Source organism: Chlorocebus sabaeus, chromosome 10, assembly GCF_047675955.1.
Source record: "Chlorocebus sabaeus isolate Y175 chromosome 10, mChlSab1.0.hap1, whole genome shotgun sequence".
Lineage (NCBI taxonomy): Eukaryota > Metazoa > Chordata > Mammalia > Primates > Cercopithecidae > Chlorocebus > Chlorocebus sabaeus.
The window spans coordinates 105,288,593-105,308,045 of NC_132913.1; the positions used below are offsets into that span (position 1 = coordinate 105,288,593).

General features: G+C 54.7%; 1 protein-coding gene across 6 annotated transcripts in view; it reads right to left on the bottom strand.

Moving 5' to 3' along the window:
• TNS1 (tensin 1) overlaps positions 1–19,453 on the bottom strand; it is a 205,141-nt gene that overhangs the window by 23,351 nt on the left and 162,337 nt on the right. For 4 of the 6 annotated variants that reach the window (XM_073020066.1, XM_073020063.1, XM_073020064.1 and 1 more), the window contains 4 exons: positions 13,679–13,875; positions 12,758–12,833; positions 9,113–9,205; positions 8,024–8,047 (listed from right to left, as the gene is read on the bottom strand). In XM_073020066.1, the coding sequence (XP_072876167.1) occupies positions 8,024–8,047; positions 9,113–9,205; positions 12,758–12,833; positions 13,679–13,875 (390 nt within the window). The remainder of the gene's footprint in view (positions 1–8,023; positions 8,048–9,112; positions 9,206–12,757; positions 12,834–13,678; positions 13,876–19,453) is intronic. The other 2 variants (XM_073020067.1, XM_073020065.1) reach the window with 1 other exon arrangement.

Genomic DNA, 19,453 nt, shown 5'->3' on the forward strand with positions numbered 1-19,453 from the left:
ACCCAACCTCCCCTGGAACACAGCCTCCCGGACTCCTGCCTGGGAACATAGGAATAGCCCCCAAAGGACGGGAAAGGCTCCTGCCTGCCCAGACCCACCCTGCCCTGCAGTGACCTTTCACCAGGGCCTTGCTCAGAGGAGGGGGCTCTGAAATGGATCCCAGGCTCCGCTTCAGAATATGGTCATCAGGGACTCTTCCCTCCAAGGACTAAGAGTCTGTCCATAGCTGGCACCCTCTTTGGCTGCTCTCTTTCTTCAATGATCTTGCTCAGCACCCAGGCCCTTCCAGGTTCTCCTGGTGCCACTAGAGTCTGAGGCCCTACAGTGGGCCCAGAGGTCCATCCCCGCCTTGCCTGTATCCCAGGACAGTGCCAGAGTTCATGTGAGCTCCACCCCCTACCCAGAATCCAGAAACAGCCTTAGCCACCTAGCAACAGGCCTGCATTGGTGAGACTTGCCCTGTGGGGCTGCTGTGGACTCACTAGCCCCTTCGATGCCAAGACACACCCAGCCCTCTCCGCCTCACACACTCAGCATTCCTCTAGAGACTAGCGTCAGGGAACCCCATTCCCAGGCGGAACTCAACATTCCATCGCCCACCTCTGGCATTCCTGTAGCACCAAGCAGTTTACAGAGGACCTCATTATACACGGCCCTACCTGGTGTTCAAAACAGCCTAAGAGGAGGGGGTAGGGGACACATGCTAGGAAAGGCCACTTTACAGATGAGGATGCTGAGGCCTGGCAAGGGAAATGACTAGGTCCCAGATGGCCCGACTCCCAGACCAGCACCTGCCCGACTCCTCTAGGGCCTCTGAGGCTAGCTCCTAAACGAATTCTATCTGAAAAAGGAAGAAGCAGCAGAACACTTTTATTTACCCCAGGCCATGATCGCGGAGGGACGTCATTCCCACCACCTCCACACCCCGCCCTGTCCCTGTCTTACCCAGGAGGAACCTGGCCTGAATACAGAGCCATACTGCCCACAACTAAGTCATCCACTGAAATCAGCCTGAGAAACTGAAGAACCAGAGTCTGTGCAGCCCTCAGCAGGCCAGGCCCCTGCAGCCCCCGCTGGCCAAGACTGTGATGGTAAGAGTTGGAGAAGATCCCCCTCCTCCAGGTCCCTCATGGGTGACAGGCCTGGGGTCCAGCTGGCTGAAATGCAACCTTCCTCCCCTTAGCCCAAAGAAAACCTTAATTTGGAAGGAGCCTAGTCACCAGGGTGCTAGCGGGGTGTTTCCAGCCCTTGCTGCCTAGGGGCACAGCCTCCACGGAGTGGCTTCTGGGGTGGCCCTCAGGTCTGACATCCGACACCCAGGCCAGTGGCCTCCCTGGACACCGGAAAAGAATGGTCCCTCAGCACAGGAGCCTTTACAGAGCAGATCCCAGAGGCTGCAATGGAGTCTGCACACAGCTCCAGCCACAGCCTACCCATCTGCTTTTTGTCCCCACACAGAGCCCCCTCCACCCGACAGCAAGGACAGTGGACAAGGCTGGGGTAGTTTGTCTGCAAAGAGACAGGCACGGGTGGTCTATTCTAGGTACCAGGCACAGGGTGATGTAGATCCAGGCATCTCAGCATCCAAAGCTGGAATCCATGTAGGCAGTGCCAGCAAGACCTCCTCGAAAGCCTCCCTCAAGCAACCCAGGCCACCCACTCCCCTCACAGAAGGCCCAGGCCAATTCACACCAAAGGCATGGATTCTGTGCCACCCGAGCATGAGGCTCTGCTGGAACTACGAGACAATGCAGAGATCCCCTGAGCAGGCCCAGTGCACTTTTTTGTAAAGACTTAATAGTAAACATCTTAGGCTGGTGTGTCAGGCTGTCACTGTTGCAACTACACAGCTCTGCTCTTGTGGTGTGAGAGCTTACATAGACAATAGGACAGTGAATGGGCATGGCTGGGTTGCAATCAAACTTTTTTTACCAAAATAGTCAGTGGGCAGGATCTGACCAGCTGCCACGGTGTGCTGACCCCTGATCTAACCTGTCTCCTCAGCCCAGAGAGGTGGAGGCATGTGCCCAGGACACATGGACAATTAGTGGCAGTGAACACTAGCACCAGAATCTCCAGACTCACAAGATGGCTCTGGGTGACCTAGACAGGGCCCATAGGCTCACAGGACACCCAGAGCTGGCTCTATTCAGCACTCCAGCCCATCAGCCAGAGAAGAGCCAACTCCACAGGGTTATTCCTAATGATAAAAAGAGCAAACAATTATACAGGAAAAGTAGGATTCAGGGGGTGTAACTACCTTGCCCAGGTCACAGCTGGCAAGGGGCAGAGTCAGCCGAGGAACCCAGGCAGTCTGGCCCCGACCTGCCCTTACCCACTGCACATGCAACCCTCTGCAAGTCGGGGAGCCAATAGTTTCAGTGAGTGCTTTAGTCTCGAGCAACTGGTAGTCCAGTCTGGGAGAAGAGATCATCAGAGGGAGTCTCACCCACAGCCATGCAAATGACACCCAAGGTCAGAGTCCACTGGTCCACTGTCCCCTCCCGTCTCTTGCCACCCTAGGTCACTCTCTGAAAACTCTTCCCAGACCCTTCCAGGCACTCAGCATGGCTTCGCCCGGGTCTCCACGGCTCTCAGAACCCCTTCTCTCCCAGCCAGGGAGACAAAGCCACTCTTTGGCTGCCCGTGGGCTCCCAGAGCCTGCCTAGCTGATCTGTGTGCTGAGCCCTCACACAGCACCTGGCACACAGTAGGCCCTCAATCTGCATGTGCTCCACAAAGTCACAGAAGCACGACACTTACCCTCCAGCCCCATCCAGAGACACATAGTAAGATCTCAGAGGCCACATCCGTTTTTCTCACTCCCTGAAGTTCAAGTTGAAACCTATGTGAATGATACTGTGAAGGTCTGTGCTCTTCTCCAATCCACTGACATCGCTCCTGATCCACTCTCTACCCTGATCTGCATTCCTGGAGGCTGACTTCTATTTACTATGTCATCTAGACCCCCTTACTCTCTGGCTCAGGATAGCTTTGGCCTTTGGCTAGTAAGGAGGGACTGGCAGGGGATGAGACAGAAGGGCAAGGCGCCAGTGGCTACATCCCCTCCCCACCTCCCTCTAGCCACACTCCAGTCAGCGGCCCTGCCCTCCAGCTCCCTCCTGGTTCCTGAAGGCCTGGGAGGATGGCTCCCTGCTCCTGACAGGGAGCACTCGGGGTGCTTTACCATCCCTCACTGCTCTGCCCAGACCTTTTAAGAGTCCATCAACTGTCCTAGGTTGTTCCACTAGAATGAACCATCAGTTTCCCGCCATGCCCTTGACCCACGCATTAGGTAAGCAATTCCCATTGCCCTACGCCCCACCCCTTTAAGGAAGTACAGGTACCCCTTCTAGCAACTGTAAAACTGAGATAAAGTGGGCCGCACAACTCCATCCTGTAGTCTAAACACAGGCACCTGAGCTGCAGCCTGGAGTCTGAGGGTAAGATTGAATGGAGGGCCCATGGGACAGTGTATTAGAACCCTGAGATGGCTCGATAGGATGGCCAAGTTCTTTAGGCAACAGTCCCATTGCCCCCTTCAGCTCCTAAACTGCAGAACACCAGAACAGTTCTCAAGACACTGGGAGTCTGAACTTGGGGAACAGGATGGCTCGCCCAGGGAGAAGTAGCAGCATCCATTCCCACCACAATATTGGAAACAGCCCTTGTGCATTGGGTGGCCAACCTAGCCAAGGCCACTCAGACCCAGCCCCATCTGGCCCTGCCCTCACCGGGCCCCCACCTCCTTTCTCCTTCCCAGCACATCCTCTTCCTTGGTCAGCTGGTCTGCCCTCCGACTGCCACCCCTACCTGCCCTTCCAGTCCCACACCATGGGCTGGAGATGAACGAAGCCTTTCCATACAATCTCTACTCCTCATGAACCCAGAGCAGGAAGGACCTTTGAGAAGTTATTTGATTTCCTGAGTTCATCTCCAGAACTGTTTAAAACCCATCTTCAGGGCTAGACATCAGTTTTCCCAAGTTTTCAGATGCAGATTTCCATACTGAAAATGCTTCCTTTTTCTGTCTATTCCCTGGCTCTTTCTCTCTCTCCCACCCCAGGACAATATACTTCTACTTGCAAGCTCTCCCCTCACCCACCACCAGTGCACTTACTAGAGACTTTCTGGGACTCAGTTTCCTCATCTGCAAAGTGGGAATGAGGATACCCACCTGCCCGGCTAGGATCAGGTGAGAAGAGGCAGGAAAGTTCCTCCTAATTCTTTCTTGCCAATCCCAGGCCCGGTGTTCAGAACCACTGCTCCTAGCCGCCCATCCCTGCCTTCCTCCACTCCTCACTCGCACCACCTCTCCTGCTGTTTTCCTCCTTCCCTCCAATCCTGGAGCAGCCGCATCAGAGGCTACAGGGAGTTGGGCAGGGCGGGAGAGGTGGGGACAGGGAGGGTACATCATGTAGAACATTCCAGGAGCCCAAACCCTGCCAAGTGACTGCTGGCAGTGGAGAGCAGCTGCAGCACAGGGTGACTTGGGCTCCTCCAGTCTGGCACTGTCAGCTCCTCGTCCACACCCTGAAGCGCATTTTCTGTCTCCCCAAAGAGGCTCTTTGCTTGGAGAGAAGGGGCACACCCACCCTAAGTTAGATCAAGACATGTGGGTGGAAGAGAAAGAAGGGAATATGGAAACCCTCAGGTCCCAGATCTAGGAGCTCAAAAGTTAGAATTCCAAACCTTTTAGATTGGGCCACATGCCCCCTCCTCCCAGCCCCCATGCCATCCTATTCCTACCCTGGCTCAGCACTTTTGCCTAATATTGAAATGTCTATTGGCATCACTCTCCTCACCAGCTGCCTTATGCATCCTTATATTCCCAAAGCCTGGCACACAGTCAGTGCACAAAATATTAAGAATAAATGGAGCAATGAATGAAAGAATGAATGAATGTAAAGTGTTTCGCACAGCGCCCGGGACATAGCAGACATCCCTCAAATTCTTCTTCTCCCCCAGCTGAATAATCCTGCCTCTGGCCATTTTTGCCTCACGGGCATTTTTTTCTGAATTTCCCATCAAAGTATCAGCAGGGAAATCAAGCGAAGCCTCAGAGGGTCAGCAAAGAATGAGCTTTAGTCTGACCCGGGCTATGGCACATGAGTCAGGAAATAAGGAACTGGCTGCCCACAGCTTTGTTCCCTGCCCCTTCCCCACTCCACTCCCCAGACCATGGGCAGCAATTCCAACTCCCACACTGGAATCCCAGGGCACGGCGCCTGCAGGCCTGAGAAGGGCTTTGAAACAGCCACTTGAGGAAGAGACAGGAGACCAATAACTGCAGTCTGGCTACATTACCTCCTAACTGTGACCTTGGGCAGATCCCCCAACACCACCTACAGTGCTGATGTCAGCTGTATATCTGTGACAACAATGGGTGTGACTGAGTTAACCCCTAAGCACCTTCCCCTCCAAACTCTGTGGCTCTGGCCAGAGCACTTGGGGCCCTGTAAGATGAGAGTCATTCAGGAGGTGCAGTTGGCAGATAGTTCTGTTCTATCGAGGCCCACGCCCCTGAAGTCACCCCAAAGTGAGAAGCAATCACCAGGCCCTGCCAGCTTGCTGGATAGTCCACCCCATGGTCCCTTCCACTGGAGAGTGTTTGGGATACCACGGGTCTAAGTCAACCAGCTTCGAGGAGAGCTGGGAGCCTATTGCGTGGTCCGGCATCTGAAGCACAGGAACGTTGGCTCTGAGCTCCAGCTAATGCTAGTTTCTCTCTCCCAGCTCCTGCCCTGCCAGGAGCAGCGGTCAGCCTCCAGCTTGGGAGAAAGCCCTTTCCCCAGGCATGAGGCTGCAGGGGAGCGAGGAGGGGCCGTTCTTCGCAGAGGGACGCATGCTGTGGCCAACCTACTCTGTCTCTGGAAGCTGCCCTGTTCTGCAGCCCCCCAAGCAGCCTGATGCTGTTGCCCAAACCCCAGCTGGTTAGGAGAGGGTAAAGTCTTCTGGGAAACTCCAACCATCCTAGCTGGGTGACAGCAGATTTAGAGGGGCACAGGTCATCCCCGCTTAGGGGGTGGAAAATCAAGGTGGTGTGTACAAAGGAAAGTGGGAAATAGGCCTGAGAAAACCAGCCAACCGGCCCAGGGCCCAGGTGGGAAGTCAGAACACCTAACCCGTCAGAACTGGAAGCGATCACAGCACCCACTTTGCCCCATCTTCCTGGTAGAGATGGGGATGCCAGTGCCCAGAACCAGATGCTGGCCTCCCGCCCAGGTTGGCACCTACTTTGTTTCACCTGCTGGTTTGAGTCCTCACTCGAGTTCTGCTCCTAGTGAGTCCAAGGCCTCCCACCTGATTACGCCCCCTCTCTGCTTCCCTGGTGCCCAGTGCAGGGCTCATTTAAATCAGGGGTTCATCTGGGACCCATAGACATGCCAGCTCCTTGAAACTGCTTTTCAGAATTACTTGCATGGGAATCCCAATGCGTTATTGTATACACGGTGAGTCCATAGATTTCCTGAAATACCCAAAGTTGTCTGAGATTCCCGAAAGACAGACCTGGTACTTTCAGTGTTGACAGGAAACCAGGCAGGGCTTCCAGAGGGCAAATCATGGCTCTAAGATGGGGTCTCTGAACCAGGAGAATTATCCCCCCAGGGGACACTGGCAATGCTGGAGACATTTTCCATTGTCATGACTGAGTGAGAGCTACTGGCATCTAGCAGGTAGAATCCAGGGACACTGCTAATCCTCCCACAGTGCGCAGGGCAGCATCCACAACAAAGACTCATTCAGGGCCGGGCACAGTGGCTCACGCCTGTAATCCCTGCACTTTGGGAGGCCAAGGTGGGTGGATCACCTGAGGTCAAGAGTTCAAGACCAGCCTGGCCAACATGGTGAAACCCTGTCTCTACGAAAAACAAAAAAAAAATTTTAAAAAAAATTGCTGGCCGTGGTGGTGCATGCCTGTAATCCCAGCTACTCAGGGGCCTGAAGTGGGAGAACTGCTTGAACCCAGGAGGCAGAGGTTGCAGTGAGCCAAGATTGTGCCAGTGTACTCCAGCCTAGGCAACAAGAGCGAAACTCCATCTCAAAAAAAAAAAAAAGGAGTCATTCAGGCCAAACTGTCAGTGGTGCCAAGGTGGAGAATCTCTGCTCTGAGAAATGCCTGTGGAGCTCGCCCTGGGAAAGGGGATCTGAGTCCCTCCCTGTCTACCCCTGTGAGCAGCTGCACACCAGGCAGGCTGGCGCAAATGGTGCTGGGAGAGGAAGGTGCAAGAGGAGCGTTTGGGTCAGCAAGGTGACATTGCAGGAGCCCCCAGACACTGACTGCGCCTGTGCCTGGCAGCTACAAGCTCCCCCATCAGGACTCAGGAGGTGCCCAGGGTGATATCTCATCACCAAGCGTTGAGGGACAGGAAGGCCATGTACCTGGTCACCTGAGTTCCAGTGAAGAAAGAGAGCTGCCTCCAGCCAGCCTCTTCAAGCCCTGCATGAAAAGCCATTTCCAGACCCAGAGAGCAGGAAGCCACAGCAAATGCCACTTACCTTCTGAGAGCCTGACCACCACCTTCCCCTCATCTTCCTCTGAGGGAAGACGAGAAGAGAGATGGGAGGAAGGAGAGGCAGGAAAGAAGGGCAGGTGGTGAAGATGAGGAAGAGCAAAAAAGGAAAAAGAGAGAAAGATATTAACAGGGATTATTTCTTGAGAAAGAGAATCTGTGGAGAAAAGGGAGGTGGGAAAGCTGGGGTGAGGCCAGGGCCAATTTGCGCTGTCCACAGAAGGGCTCCAAGGGGAAGGCCGAGGCCCACCCTGCACAGGAACCCAAGGCTCCGGGGCATAGTTGAGCTCCTGACTCTCAGGAGCCTGAGCCCCTCACAACCCCTGTGCCCAGGGCTCTGTGGGCCGAGTGTCAAGCAGGAGTGTGCTGGCTGGTGAGAGGCAGCTGCTAGCCCCCTTCTACTGATCCCCTGTGGCTCAGTGTCCCTGGCCATGCTGACACTCTGAGTGGGAGGCTGTGCCCAGCTGTGTAGCTTCGTGGGTCACAAATGCATGCCACTGCCCACCTACCTGGCTGGATGCATCTTCTGGTAACTAAGGAAAAAAGTAAAGTTGACCCCAGGAGCCCCCACCCAGCCCTAAAACCAGAGCCCAGGGAGCAGCTTTCTGAGTTCAGTGGCCCCACATGGCCACCAAGGGCCCAGGGAGCCCTGTCTCCCTCCACCATAGGAAGGAGAGGAGCTGGGAAATGGGAGGAGGAGGTCGGAGGTGTGAACCTGGGGTGGTGTCTGCTCAGAGGAGCACCTTCTGCCAGACAGGCCCAGGGCCCTGCCCTCTACCGTGCCAACAGGACCGGCTGTTTGACCCCAGGGAGGCCGGGCAACCATCCTCCTTCCTTCCTCAGAGCTTGGGGTGCTCTCCTCAGCAGCAGGGTAAGATGCAGCCAGCATCGGGAATGGGGATGGGGGATGAGCACAGGCCGGAGAGAGTCAGAAGCCCGGAGGTGGCAGGTCTTTGACAGGCAGGAGAAGACCTGGGCTGGGGGCAAGGGGGTCGAGGAGATGGCAGCCAGTGATGGCCACTGCCAGTCATGGGTTTCTGTGGTAGGGTTCTGTGGGCCTGAAGAGGCAGACCAAGAGACCACTCTGAATGCCAAGTGATGCCTCGTGGATGCCAGGTGAATGCCTGTCATGCCTCGTGGATGCTCAGAGCAGAGCCAGCTGGGCTGCCAGCAGAGGCCCTGGCACAGAGCAGCAGGGGCATGCTTCTCTGACTCTGTGTGAGTGTGTGTGTGTACATGTGTGTGTACCCATGTGTGCATGTGTGTGCGCCCATGTGCATGTACTCAAGGGCCTGAACACCTCGAATGTGTGGCTTCCAGCAGAGATCTCCACAACACCAAGGAAACTGAGACCAGGCCTCCAAAGCCCCAAGCTAGAGGAGGATGGAAGTTGTGCCGACTCCACAAGTCAACAGGCAGGAAGGCTGCAAGGAAATCTGTCACCCACCAACCCTACAGAGAGTCCTCACCCAGGCCTGACCTCAGCACGGGCACAAAGCTGGCTGCTAACTGGATTCTGAGGCCCGGGTTTCTGTCCAGAACCACAGGAGTCCTCCTCCCCTTGGCCCCCCTCCCCATCTTCCCTCTTTCCAACTCACCTCCTGTGGGGTGCAACAGGATGTCTGCTGGGTTGTGGGGTTTCAGGCCCAGAGCAGACAGGGGTGTCTTGGCCAGACCCGGGGGGGACCGCACTGTGCCAGGAAGAAGAGGGGAGACACAGGGAGTGAGAGGTGGGCAGGAAGGTAGACACACCAGGCACATGAAGGCTGTGGGGCCAGAGATGGTGCCGAGGAACCACCCTGAAGCCCAGCGCTTTGGCTCCACTGCCCTTTCCTGTCTGCATTTCTCCACGTTTGAGCAGTTTAAAGGATAGAGGGAAAGATTCAGGAAATGGCAACCTTGTCCTGGCTTTGGCCCCAACCTTAAGAGAACCATTTCCACCCCCAGGCCCTTAGCTTCTGGGTGCGGTCCCTTTACTTTGCAATGGCTTATAACACACATGCAGGCTTCTGCAACTGTCTCTGACCTTCTCTATAATAATCGCTCATCCCTCTTCCTCCCCCCACCCAACATGCGCGCACACGCGCGCGCGTGCGCACACACACACACACACACACACAGAGTCCATTTAAAACATGCACTTGGATGGATTCAGAAGAGAATAGAAGAAAATTGGGCCTCAGGATGGCACACCCTGTAAAGGACAGAGACAGAAGGAGATAATGGGCCAGGGTTATGCCAACCCTGAGACCTCAGGCCAGCCCTTGGCCAAGCATGTCCCTTGAAAAGCCCAGGAGGAGAGAACTTCTCAATGTGGGACTCTGTCCCCCTAAACCTCAGTGTCCTGGAAGGAGGAGAAGGCTGCAGTCTGTGGCCAAGAGCACCTACTCCCTATGCAAAGCCTGGGCTCCTCCCAGGCCACGCATCTGGGTTACAAGTGTCATGTAACATGCAAGGTCAGAAAGGGCTGCTGGCTTTTTCCCATTAGCCAAGAACCCGGCCAGATTCGGAGCTGATCTGCAGGGTGGCTGTTATGCCCAGTCACGAGATACCTGGGTGGCAGCTGCCATGTGTCCTGACACAGCTCTGAGAAGGAGTTAAAAAATGAACTCTGTGTCTCCTATCAGCGACATTGGGAGCCTGCAGAGACCACAGCCCCAAGGACACTCTGCCTGCCGAATGGCCTCAACAGATTAGCCGTGGCCCTCAGATGCCCAGGAACCACCAGCAGCAAAAGCTCCACGACCCTCCCTGCCCCTGCTGCTCTCCCCAAAAGACAGTGAGACCTACAGGAATCTTAGAATAACGAAAAAATATACTCTCTCTCCATGCAAGCAACATACATAACTCATTCGTGCAGGTGAACACCCACATGCACATGGGAACAGGAAGACATCACAGGGGTCCGGATGGGTGGCCCACCCCTGCCCTTCACCCTCACTCTGTCCTTGGATGTCCAAAGGACAAACACAGCATAGGGGACAAATGGGTACAAACGTACACCTCCAGTTATGGGATATGTCTCTGTCTATCCTCCCTCTGTCTTTACACACACACACACACACACACACACACACACACACACACACAGATGCACACACACAGATTCTGTTTCTACCACTGCCACACCCCCTCTTCCCTATCATGGTGTCTTGCTCATAGACACCTATCAAACACTTATTAATGTTTGTCAAACCAATGGCGATTGAATGAAATTAGTTATGAAATAATACACCTGGCCTCAGAGACAGTCATTCGTGGAATAATCACAAAGCAGCCCCAGCGCACAGGTATGTGCATGTGTAACCAACTGGTGCAGCGGAGGCACAGGTGGACCCACGAGGAGGTGAACGAGATGAGAGGACCAGACAGGGCAGGAACTCTCTCTTGGTTCCTCCCTTGTTCACCTCCAGCTCCTGAATTCCTCATTCCTCCGATTCCTGGGCAAGTGGGCCCTTCTGCTGAGGCAGATGAGTGGGCGACACTAAAGCCAGGCAAGCCTTTTGCTTCCTGAGAGAAAAATTCCACACGTTTCTCTGCCTTCTGTCTTCTCTCCCTAACCCTATGTGTCTGTGGAACCTCTGACTTCTTCTTGCCAAGGCATCCATGGCTGGCCAACAGGAGGGAGAGAAGGCGGCAAAACCCAGCGCTAGCACAGCCCAGGTGGCTCCCACCCCAGGCAGGGTGCTGCCCTTTCCCTGGCCATTTAGGGCTAACAGTGAATGGAAGCAGATGTCAGCTTGGAAAGTGAAGGCCTGGGAGAGAGGTTCCCCGCGGCCACAAGCGGCTGCAGCGTTGACTCTCGCGTCACCGGCTCTAGGTTCACCCTGTCCAGCACAGCAGCCACAAGCTACACATGGCCGCAGAGCACTTGCAGAGTGACTAGTGTGAACGGAGATATGCCATACGTGTGAAACACACACCGGGTTTTCAAGACTGAGTATGAAAAAGAACACAAAACATCCCGTTCTTTTTCACATTGATTATATGTTGAAATGCTAATATTCTAGACTGGGGTTAAATAAAACATAGTAAAATGAATTTCACCAGTTTCTTCTTACATTTTATAAGAGATTGTAAAATAGCTCAATATTTGTATTGACTTATTTGCCTATCGAAAGGATATTTTGGATTTAACAAAAATGTCATTAAAATTAATTTAGCCAGTTTCCTGTTATGTTTTTTAACGTGACTACTAGAGAAATTTTATTATAAATGTGCTCATATTATATTTCCATTGGACAGTACTGCTCAAGGGAGAGCCACAGCTTCCAGGGGCCGCCAGTCAGTCACAGCTTCAGCCTCCTCATGCCCAAGATGGCAGCCAACACAAGTTCTGCTGGCACATGGGCCACGTACATTGCCACATTCCTTTCCAGTACAGGACAGCCAGCCCCCAGGGGAATGTACAGCCAGCTCCAGTTCTCCCTCCTCTCGCCACTGCCAGTGGATAGCTTGGGCCAGGCCCAGCCAACCTGATCCCTGAACAGCACCAGTGTCTCCTTCTTGTGCTGACCCAGGCCTCTCCTGAGTACACTGAGTCCCTCGCGGCCTGGTATTAATCCATCACTTCCTTCCCCACAGCCACCTCCTCCAGTTCCTCTTCATGTCTCTTCTATAAAAAGGAACACTGCCCCATGCCTCGGCTCATTTGGGTCTTGGCTTTAGGTGGACGTGTCTCTGTCCTTTGGGGATCTGCCTCCCCAGTAAGTGTATAGGGGCTGGGGGCTAACTGTCTCTGCCTGGAGGACAAGGATGGATAAGCTGGGGGCTGTGTCAGCCTGAGGGTCCTGAGTCCCTCTCTCCTTGGTAGAAGCTAAATAGGTTGCCTGTAATGGAAGAGGTGTCTGGATACAGGCAGAAATGGAGGTCAGAAACAAAGCCAAAGTCAAGTCACAAAGAGTCACGCTAAGATGGTGGGGTCTTTTGAGTGTGGACGGTAACAAGACTCTAAACAAGTAAGAAAACTCTGTAATGTGGGAGCCCAGAGTCCCATGGTCACTCAGTCTGGACCCTAAAACTGGGGCGGCTGCACCCTTAGATGTGTGAGCGTGGACGATGGGGAAGACAATGGCCACAAGCAATGGAAGAGAAGGGGCCATGGGGATGAGGAGCAGCACGTTCTGGCCCCACCTGGGGCACTGTCACCTCCAACCCTCAGGCCTGGGGCACTCCCACAGGCAGAGTTGAGCTGAGGGGCTGAAGGGGACACAGGGAAGACGAGCTTCACAGGGAATTCTTACCCCCACTCGGCGGTGGGCTGCTCGGGGAGGTTCCCTCCATCTCCTCGAAGGCCTCCTTGTAGCTGTGCAAATGGGGCTGTGGGATAATACAGGCAGAAAAAGAGGGAAACCATGAGAAGGAGAAGTTTCCCCTTCAGATGACCTGGGGTATGAGGACAGTGAGTTAACCAGCCCCCAAACCCCCTCGTCAGACTGCCTCCTCACTGGTGCTCAGGGCAGGAGACAGGTCCTGCCAGAGGCAGGAGAGAAAAGATATCCACAAGCCCCTTCTATCCAGAATGACTCATTAGCCTGGCTTTTATAGGCCAGTACACTCGCTCCCTCAATGTGGCCCGTGGACCACCTACATCTGAATCTTCCAGGGCACACATTTAGAATGCAGATTCCCGGGTCCCATCCAGATCTACTACCCTGGAATCTCTGCAGGAGGATTTGGGAAGCTACAGTTTTAACAAACTCCCTTTTGGTTTACTCATGCTGTAGTTTGAGACTCACTGCCTTCAACTACTGAAATGTCTTAGAAATGCAAACCTTTTGGAATGAAAATTAAAGCTCCTGAGAAAAACCTTATAACTGCAAAGGGTTCAAAAATAATTTTTCCCCTCTCCAGGATCTAGTCTGGAGTTTTGAAATTGTGTTCACCTATACCATCCCCAGGATTCTTACCACCTTATTAAGGTACTGTCTAGGAATCAAAAAAGAAACTTCAATCTCAATATTAATGCAAGAAGTGGGGACATAAAGCTATTTAAGGAAGGAAATGGGCCCCAGATTCTGCATGTCAGAGAAGAGAGGTTGGGTGAGGACACAGGGGAGACAAATCACTGAGTATACTGACATTAGTGCCAAGTTGCCCGTCAGGCTTCTGGAGATTTGAAGTAGGCACCCTCTGTGGCCCCAAGATACAGCTTAAGGACTCACCTCTTTGGGCCGCCCTCCAGGATTGAGAGCGATGGTAAGAGCCAGCTCGGGGGAGACACACTGGACAGGGGAGCGAACCCCAGGGCTACGAGGGGATGTGGCTTCTGGAGACTGGTTCTCATACTGTCCATCACTGGCCGCCCGCCTCCGCAGAGGGGCTGGGGGCTCTGCAGGCTGCTTCTCCCGAGCCTGCACCCCTGGGAGGAAAGCAGGGTGTAGAGGACAATGAGCGTTTTGTGTAAGAAATGATCCATCGGCCTAATCCCTTCAGAGAAGGCAGTGCCTCCTAGCTCAGAGGCCAAGCTGGGGCTGGCCTGCCATCCCCCAGTGTCTTCCCCTCAGCCCTCCTGGGCCCAACTCTGTTCACACCCCAGGTTTTCTCTGCAGGAGAGGGGATCTGCTTAGATTGGCTCAGACTTCACCAGGAATCTCTCCACACAGGGCTGAGACCAAGAACACAAAGGACTGATACAAGAAACAGATGTCAACTACTTCCAACCCCTGGAGGCGGAGGGCCAGAGCTTCCAGACAAGGGAGGGGAGGTGGAGGGAAAAGAGAGTCTCCAAGGCAACTGCATCAACCAACCAGCAACATCAAGCCTGTGGGGAAGAACTCTTGGAAAGAGCTAAATTGCATCATCTTGCAAATGGTGCTCCCAAGGAGAAACAAAGACATGACTAAGTTATGAAGTTCCCAGCCCCACTTGGCCTCTGGGATAATTTTGGCTTTCTCTGGGGTTCCCCAACTTCATCCAGTATACCACTGAACCTCTTACCAACTCCCCTTATACTGGCCCCTTAGCTCCCCGCCCCAAAGATGGCGGCAGATCCCACCGTGTCCCTCCCAGCTGAAGAGCAGGCAGAGAGAAGTCATGTGCTCCATCTGCTTTTCTGCACTTCCCATCCCAATCCCATTCCACAGGCCTGGGGATGCTGTTAATCTCACCCTCCTTCCTTCCCACTCCCTCTTCCCACAGCTGGGCTGAGGCATGGAATCCATTGCCTCATTGAGCTGGTTCCCAGAATCCTAGAAAACTCACTTCCTGGGTCCCAGAGGCCAAGACCCAGCCTGAAGTGTGGGCTTCTGGTCCTGAATATCTTCTGGGAAGAGATTCCCAGCCCTGCTTTCACCACCGCTAGGACTTACCAAAGGCCCCAGGTCACATGGGTCAGTGCGTGTGCACACACGCACACACACTGCCAGCCCCAAGGAATGTGCCAGTACAGCCAAGCAGAAATCACCCGCGTTCAGACAGAAACATCTGCCATCCACAGTGAGGACTGCATGTCCCCAGGTGCGCCTCCCAGCACCCCTAATCTGGCACAGCCACAAAGGCTGCCACAAACAGCACCACCTGTGAAGACTTCCTACTTGTCATGAACAGCAGGCTGCCGGCTGCCAAGCCTATGGGCAGACACACACTCACACTCACATAGGCAAAGCCACTCTGAGACATGCCCTCATACTCTCCCATAATCAGGGGCTCCCATAATCGGGGGTGGGGGGTGCGTCGGGAGAGCAGCAGGACCAGCATTTGCACATTAAATGCAGAAGGTACCGAGAGATGCCCTGAGTCTCCACTTTGGGCTCTTTATTAATCAGGGGCAGCCCTGCTGCCATCTCAGCTAAGAAAATAGCACCCAGCATGGGGACAATAAACTGGATGCTGTCCTCACTCTGCCACTTACAATCTGTTCCACTTAAAGTAAATAAGCCCCGTGCCTTGAAGAGCCCTTATTCACAGAGCAGAAAAATCGGAGTCCCATTAGACCCAGCCAGGGGCTGCAGGAGCATCTACCTGGAGAAAACAACAGTGTGGTTTTGGGAAGGGTGGGCAGCTTGCTTCCTGCAGCAACCCCACACTCCCAGGCCTCAGCTCCCCAGAGCCCCCATCTCACTCAGGTCTCCTGGGCAGCTTGGACCAACACTGCCACTGGTTTCATTCCTGGCAAAAACATTAGAGAGAAACAGACATAGCCATTGATTTTCTAACAATAATTGTGACAGAAGCAGCCCATTTGGGAAACGCTCTTGGGGTTTGGAACTGAGTTCAGCCCCAAGGTTAAAAGAAACGCATTAAGGCTGGTCTCAGTTCCGGGCTCCTCTGCCCCCAGCAGCTCTTTCTGGCAGATCCCTCTGCTTTTCAAGGTGTGGCCAGTTTCCCTGCTGGGGGATCTGACGTTTGCCCTTAAAAAATAGATCTGTTTGCATTTGAGGCACCGAATCTCCTGGAAAAACCAAGAACATTCTACCCAACCTTCCCAAAGCTTTCTCCACATTCAGGGGCCACGGATGCCTGCAGCAGCCTGGGGTGCAGGGGGCACCTGACAACCATAGAGAATGTGAGATCCTGGCATGAGGCAGTCAGCCATCTGAAGGTGAGCTGCACCTTCCCAATCCTCTCTCCATCACCACCAGAATGGCACGTGGGAGCATGTTCTGACCAGAGGCAGGGAAATGGAGGGAATGACCTCCTAAGAGCTAAGGAGCTGCAGGGCAGCACCTCCCTCTGCAGAGGGGGGAAGACCCTGCATTCCACTCCCACGGGGCCAGCCCCTCCCCCTGCAGAGCACCAGTGGCCCCATGGCACCAATGGCCAGTCAGGGCCACTCACATTCTTTGAACACAGTGTCCCACTGTTGTCCCCCTTGGCAAGCCCAGATCTGCCTGGAGTGTCTGGAGAGACATGTTCCCTCTCTCTTGTCTTGCTCTATGGGAGGGGAGACTGGCGTGGCAGAGGGGAGAGAAGAGAGCCCCATTGTTCCTTAGCCAAGCTGGGGTGTCTGGACACAAGCTGACAGCCAGTGTCAGGGAGAGAACACTCTCTCTCACGTCTCAGAGGCTGACCGATAATAAAAACAGGCCTGCTCTCCCCACCTCCCTCCCTCCCACCACCACCCTCCACCCCAAGACTTTCTCAGTCTTTGGCCCATTCTCTCTTTCAGGTCTTCTACACCTACCCAGGCGGAGGCAGGTGCCTTGCACAGACACACATGTGCATGCTTGCATGTGCACACACACACACACACAGCCTAACAGAAATGGCAGCAAGACACTGGGATGATGGGGGTACATAGTGGGGCCACTGGGTCACCCTCAGAACCTTTAGGGTCAGCCCCTATCCCAGCAGGAGGCCATGTGGCCAGAGGAAGAAAGGAAGAGAAGCTCCCAGGAAGCTGAGAAGGCTGGGGTGCCCTTATGACAACAAAGTATCTTTAGGATCCTAACAGCCTATGTTCAAGGAGCCCTGGGGGTCCTCTAAGGGCTGCTTCATACATGGGCATCAGGCCTTCCCCACAGCCCTGCCAGGATGAGCAGTTACCCTGGCCCCAGGATTCCACACAGGCCCCCAGTCCTGAGGAGCACGACACCAGAGCAGCCCCCTTCCCAGGGAGGCGTCGCTCTGCTGCCAGGACAGTGCTGTGCTGGACAACAGCTCACTCCAAGGCTCCCCTAGCGTGGGCCGGACTGCTGGAGGCAATCCCTTCATCTGACACACACACACACACACTCACATGCACACTCACACACCCTGCAATTCTGGGAGCTGTAGCCCTGACACAGACCGATACATGTACTTTGGCAAAGCACTGCTGCCCGCCGCCCCTGGATCACGCGGACAAGTACGCTGGTGTCAGGCTTCATGATGTGCCTCCTCTGCACCCCCAAGACTGGCCACTGCCACCCTCACAGGCCCAGCTCTTCTTTCCAGTCTTCCGGTTTCCAAAAGACTGGATTCCTCAGCTCCAGGTGGCAGGGCTGGGTGTCCGACAGCATGCCTGGGGCTCCGGAAGCGAGGGCCACCTGCTGGGCCAGGGCACCAGAAAGCCACACGGCGATCACACTAGCAGCCCTAGGGCAAGCCATGCCAGCTCCCCTTAAGGCAGGCCCACCATCCCAGAACCTGCCCCTACCCAGGCCCTGCTGAACACTGCACTCCCCACCACTGGGCTGAGAGAAGGGCAGAGGGAGAAGAGAGGAGGGAGGGGCGGTTGAAGGGAGCAGTCTGCTAGAACCATCTCCTGATCATCCCTGGCCTGGGAGAAGGAGGGGCCATGGAGGCACCAGATACTGCCATTGGGAATCAACAGTTCCCATCACCCCTAGGCCTTTTCCTGGAGCTGCTCAGGGCCATGATGTGGGGCAAGCCTGAGCACGGCATCTTCCCTGACCCAGCCTCCAGGGTCAGAAGAGCAGGGGAAGGAAGAGGTGATTCCCTGGCCCGGGCTCAACGCCTAAGGGCCTGCGTGTCCCAGAGGTCAGAGGTAGATGTTAGTGGATGGCATCATTCTCAAATGAACTACCGTGACCCCAGTGAAGCATCCACGAGGTCCAGGGCATGTCAAACCCCGTGCAAAATATACAACAGGACAGGACTATCATCTGTCCACTTCTCAGATTGGGAAATTGAGCTCTAAGTAGTTAAGAGACTTGCCCAAAGTCGCAGAGGTGGTCTCAGGCAGGGCCAGGACCCCAACCCAGGGCTTCTGACTCTCAGCCATGGGATCAGAGATTAGGAGTGGGACCAAAGGGGTATGCTGTCCCCAGGATGTGCCATGCTCAAGAGTGGACAGAGCAGCAGGGGCTGGGGCACCACTCTATGTTGTGTCTGGTGGCCCCAAGCAAAGCTCAGCCTGGCTCCTGCTGAGACCTAGCCCTGCAGCCCAGGCAGTCTGGCCAGGGTGGCCAGAGTGCTGAACTGTCCAGAGCCCTCACTGAGCACCCTCATTGCAAAGGCCTGTATCTCCGCAGGGGACTCTGAATGTTAGTCTAGTCATTCCAGACATTGTTCCCAGCAGGCAAGGCTAAGGCTAGCGTGGGGCCCATGTTCATGCAGACGTGAGCTCTGGCTCATGCAGAGAGGAGGGAGAGAGGGCTGGAGAGAGGAGGGATGGAGAAGTAAGTGAGGAGACAGAAGAGAGGATCGAGAGAAATGGGGGAGGAGAAGGAGAAACATGGAAACCAGAGAACAACAGAAGAGGGAGAGGAAAAGACAGAGGAGAGAAGGAAGAAGGTGGGAAAGGTTTGGAAGGAATAGCACATGGAGAAGGACTGAAAAAGAGAGAAACTGATGCTCAAAAGTGGGCTAAAGAACTGGAAAGGCAGAAGAGGGAAGGAGAGCCACCCACCAGAGAGGGAGGAAGATCGGAGCCGGTGGCGAGGAGAGGGCGGCAAGCTGCCACTGTGTCCGATGCCCTGCAGCTTGGCGTTGTATGCTGCCCACCCCCACCCCAGGGGAGCCAGCAGGAGTGGGAGGCAGGCAGGAAGGGAGGATATGGGGCAAGGCAGGCACCCCACCAACAGCACAGGGAACAGATGGACATGGGAAACACAGAGAATGAAGGGGATGGGGCATTAAGCAGGACAAAACAAAACAAAAACAAAGAGAAAATCAAGATTAGTTGGTGTTTTGACTCTGGGATTTGGGCACACACTGGAGGGAGATGGGGAATGTGTCAGACAGGAAGAGAGGGGGATCCAAGGTCCTGCTTCTCTAAAAGGCAGATGGACCTCCTGCTGGCCAGCACCACAGTGTGTCCCTCTCTTCTAACCCCAGGGTGGAAGCAAAGGTGCCAGCATGGGACCAGGAGACTTCACATGTCCCTCACCTGCTCCCATAGGCAGCAGGCCTGTCCCTGGACCACCCCTCTTTTCCTGGGCACCTGCCTCTCCCTGGACCCAGGTAACACACCCAGCCTGAGCCCAAGGGTCACTCTCTCTCACACTCTGGCTCCTTACCACAGCCATCTGAGTGATCCTCTTTCCTGGGGAACA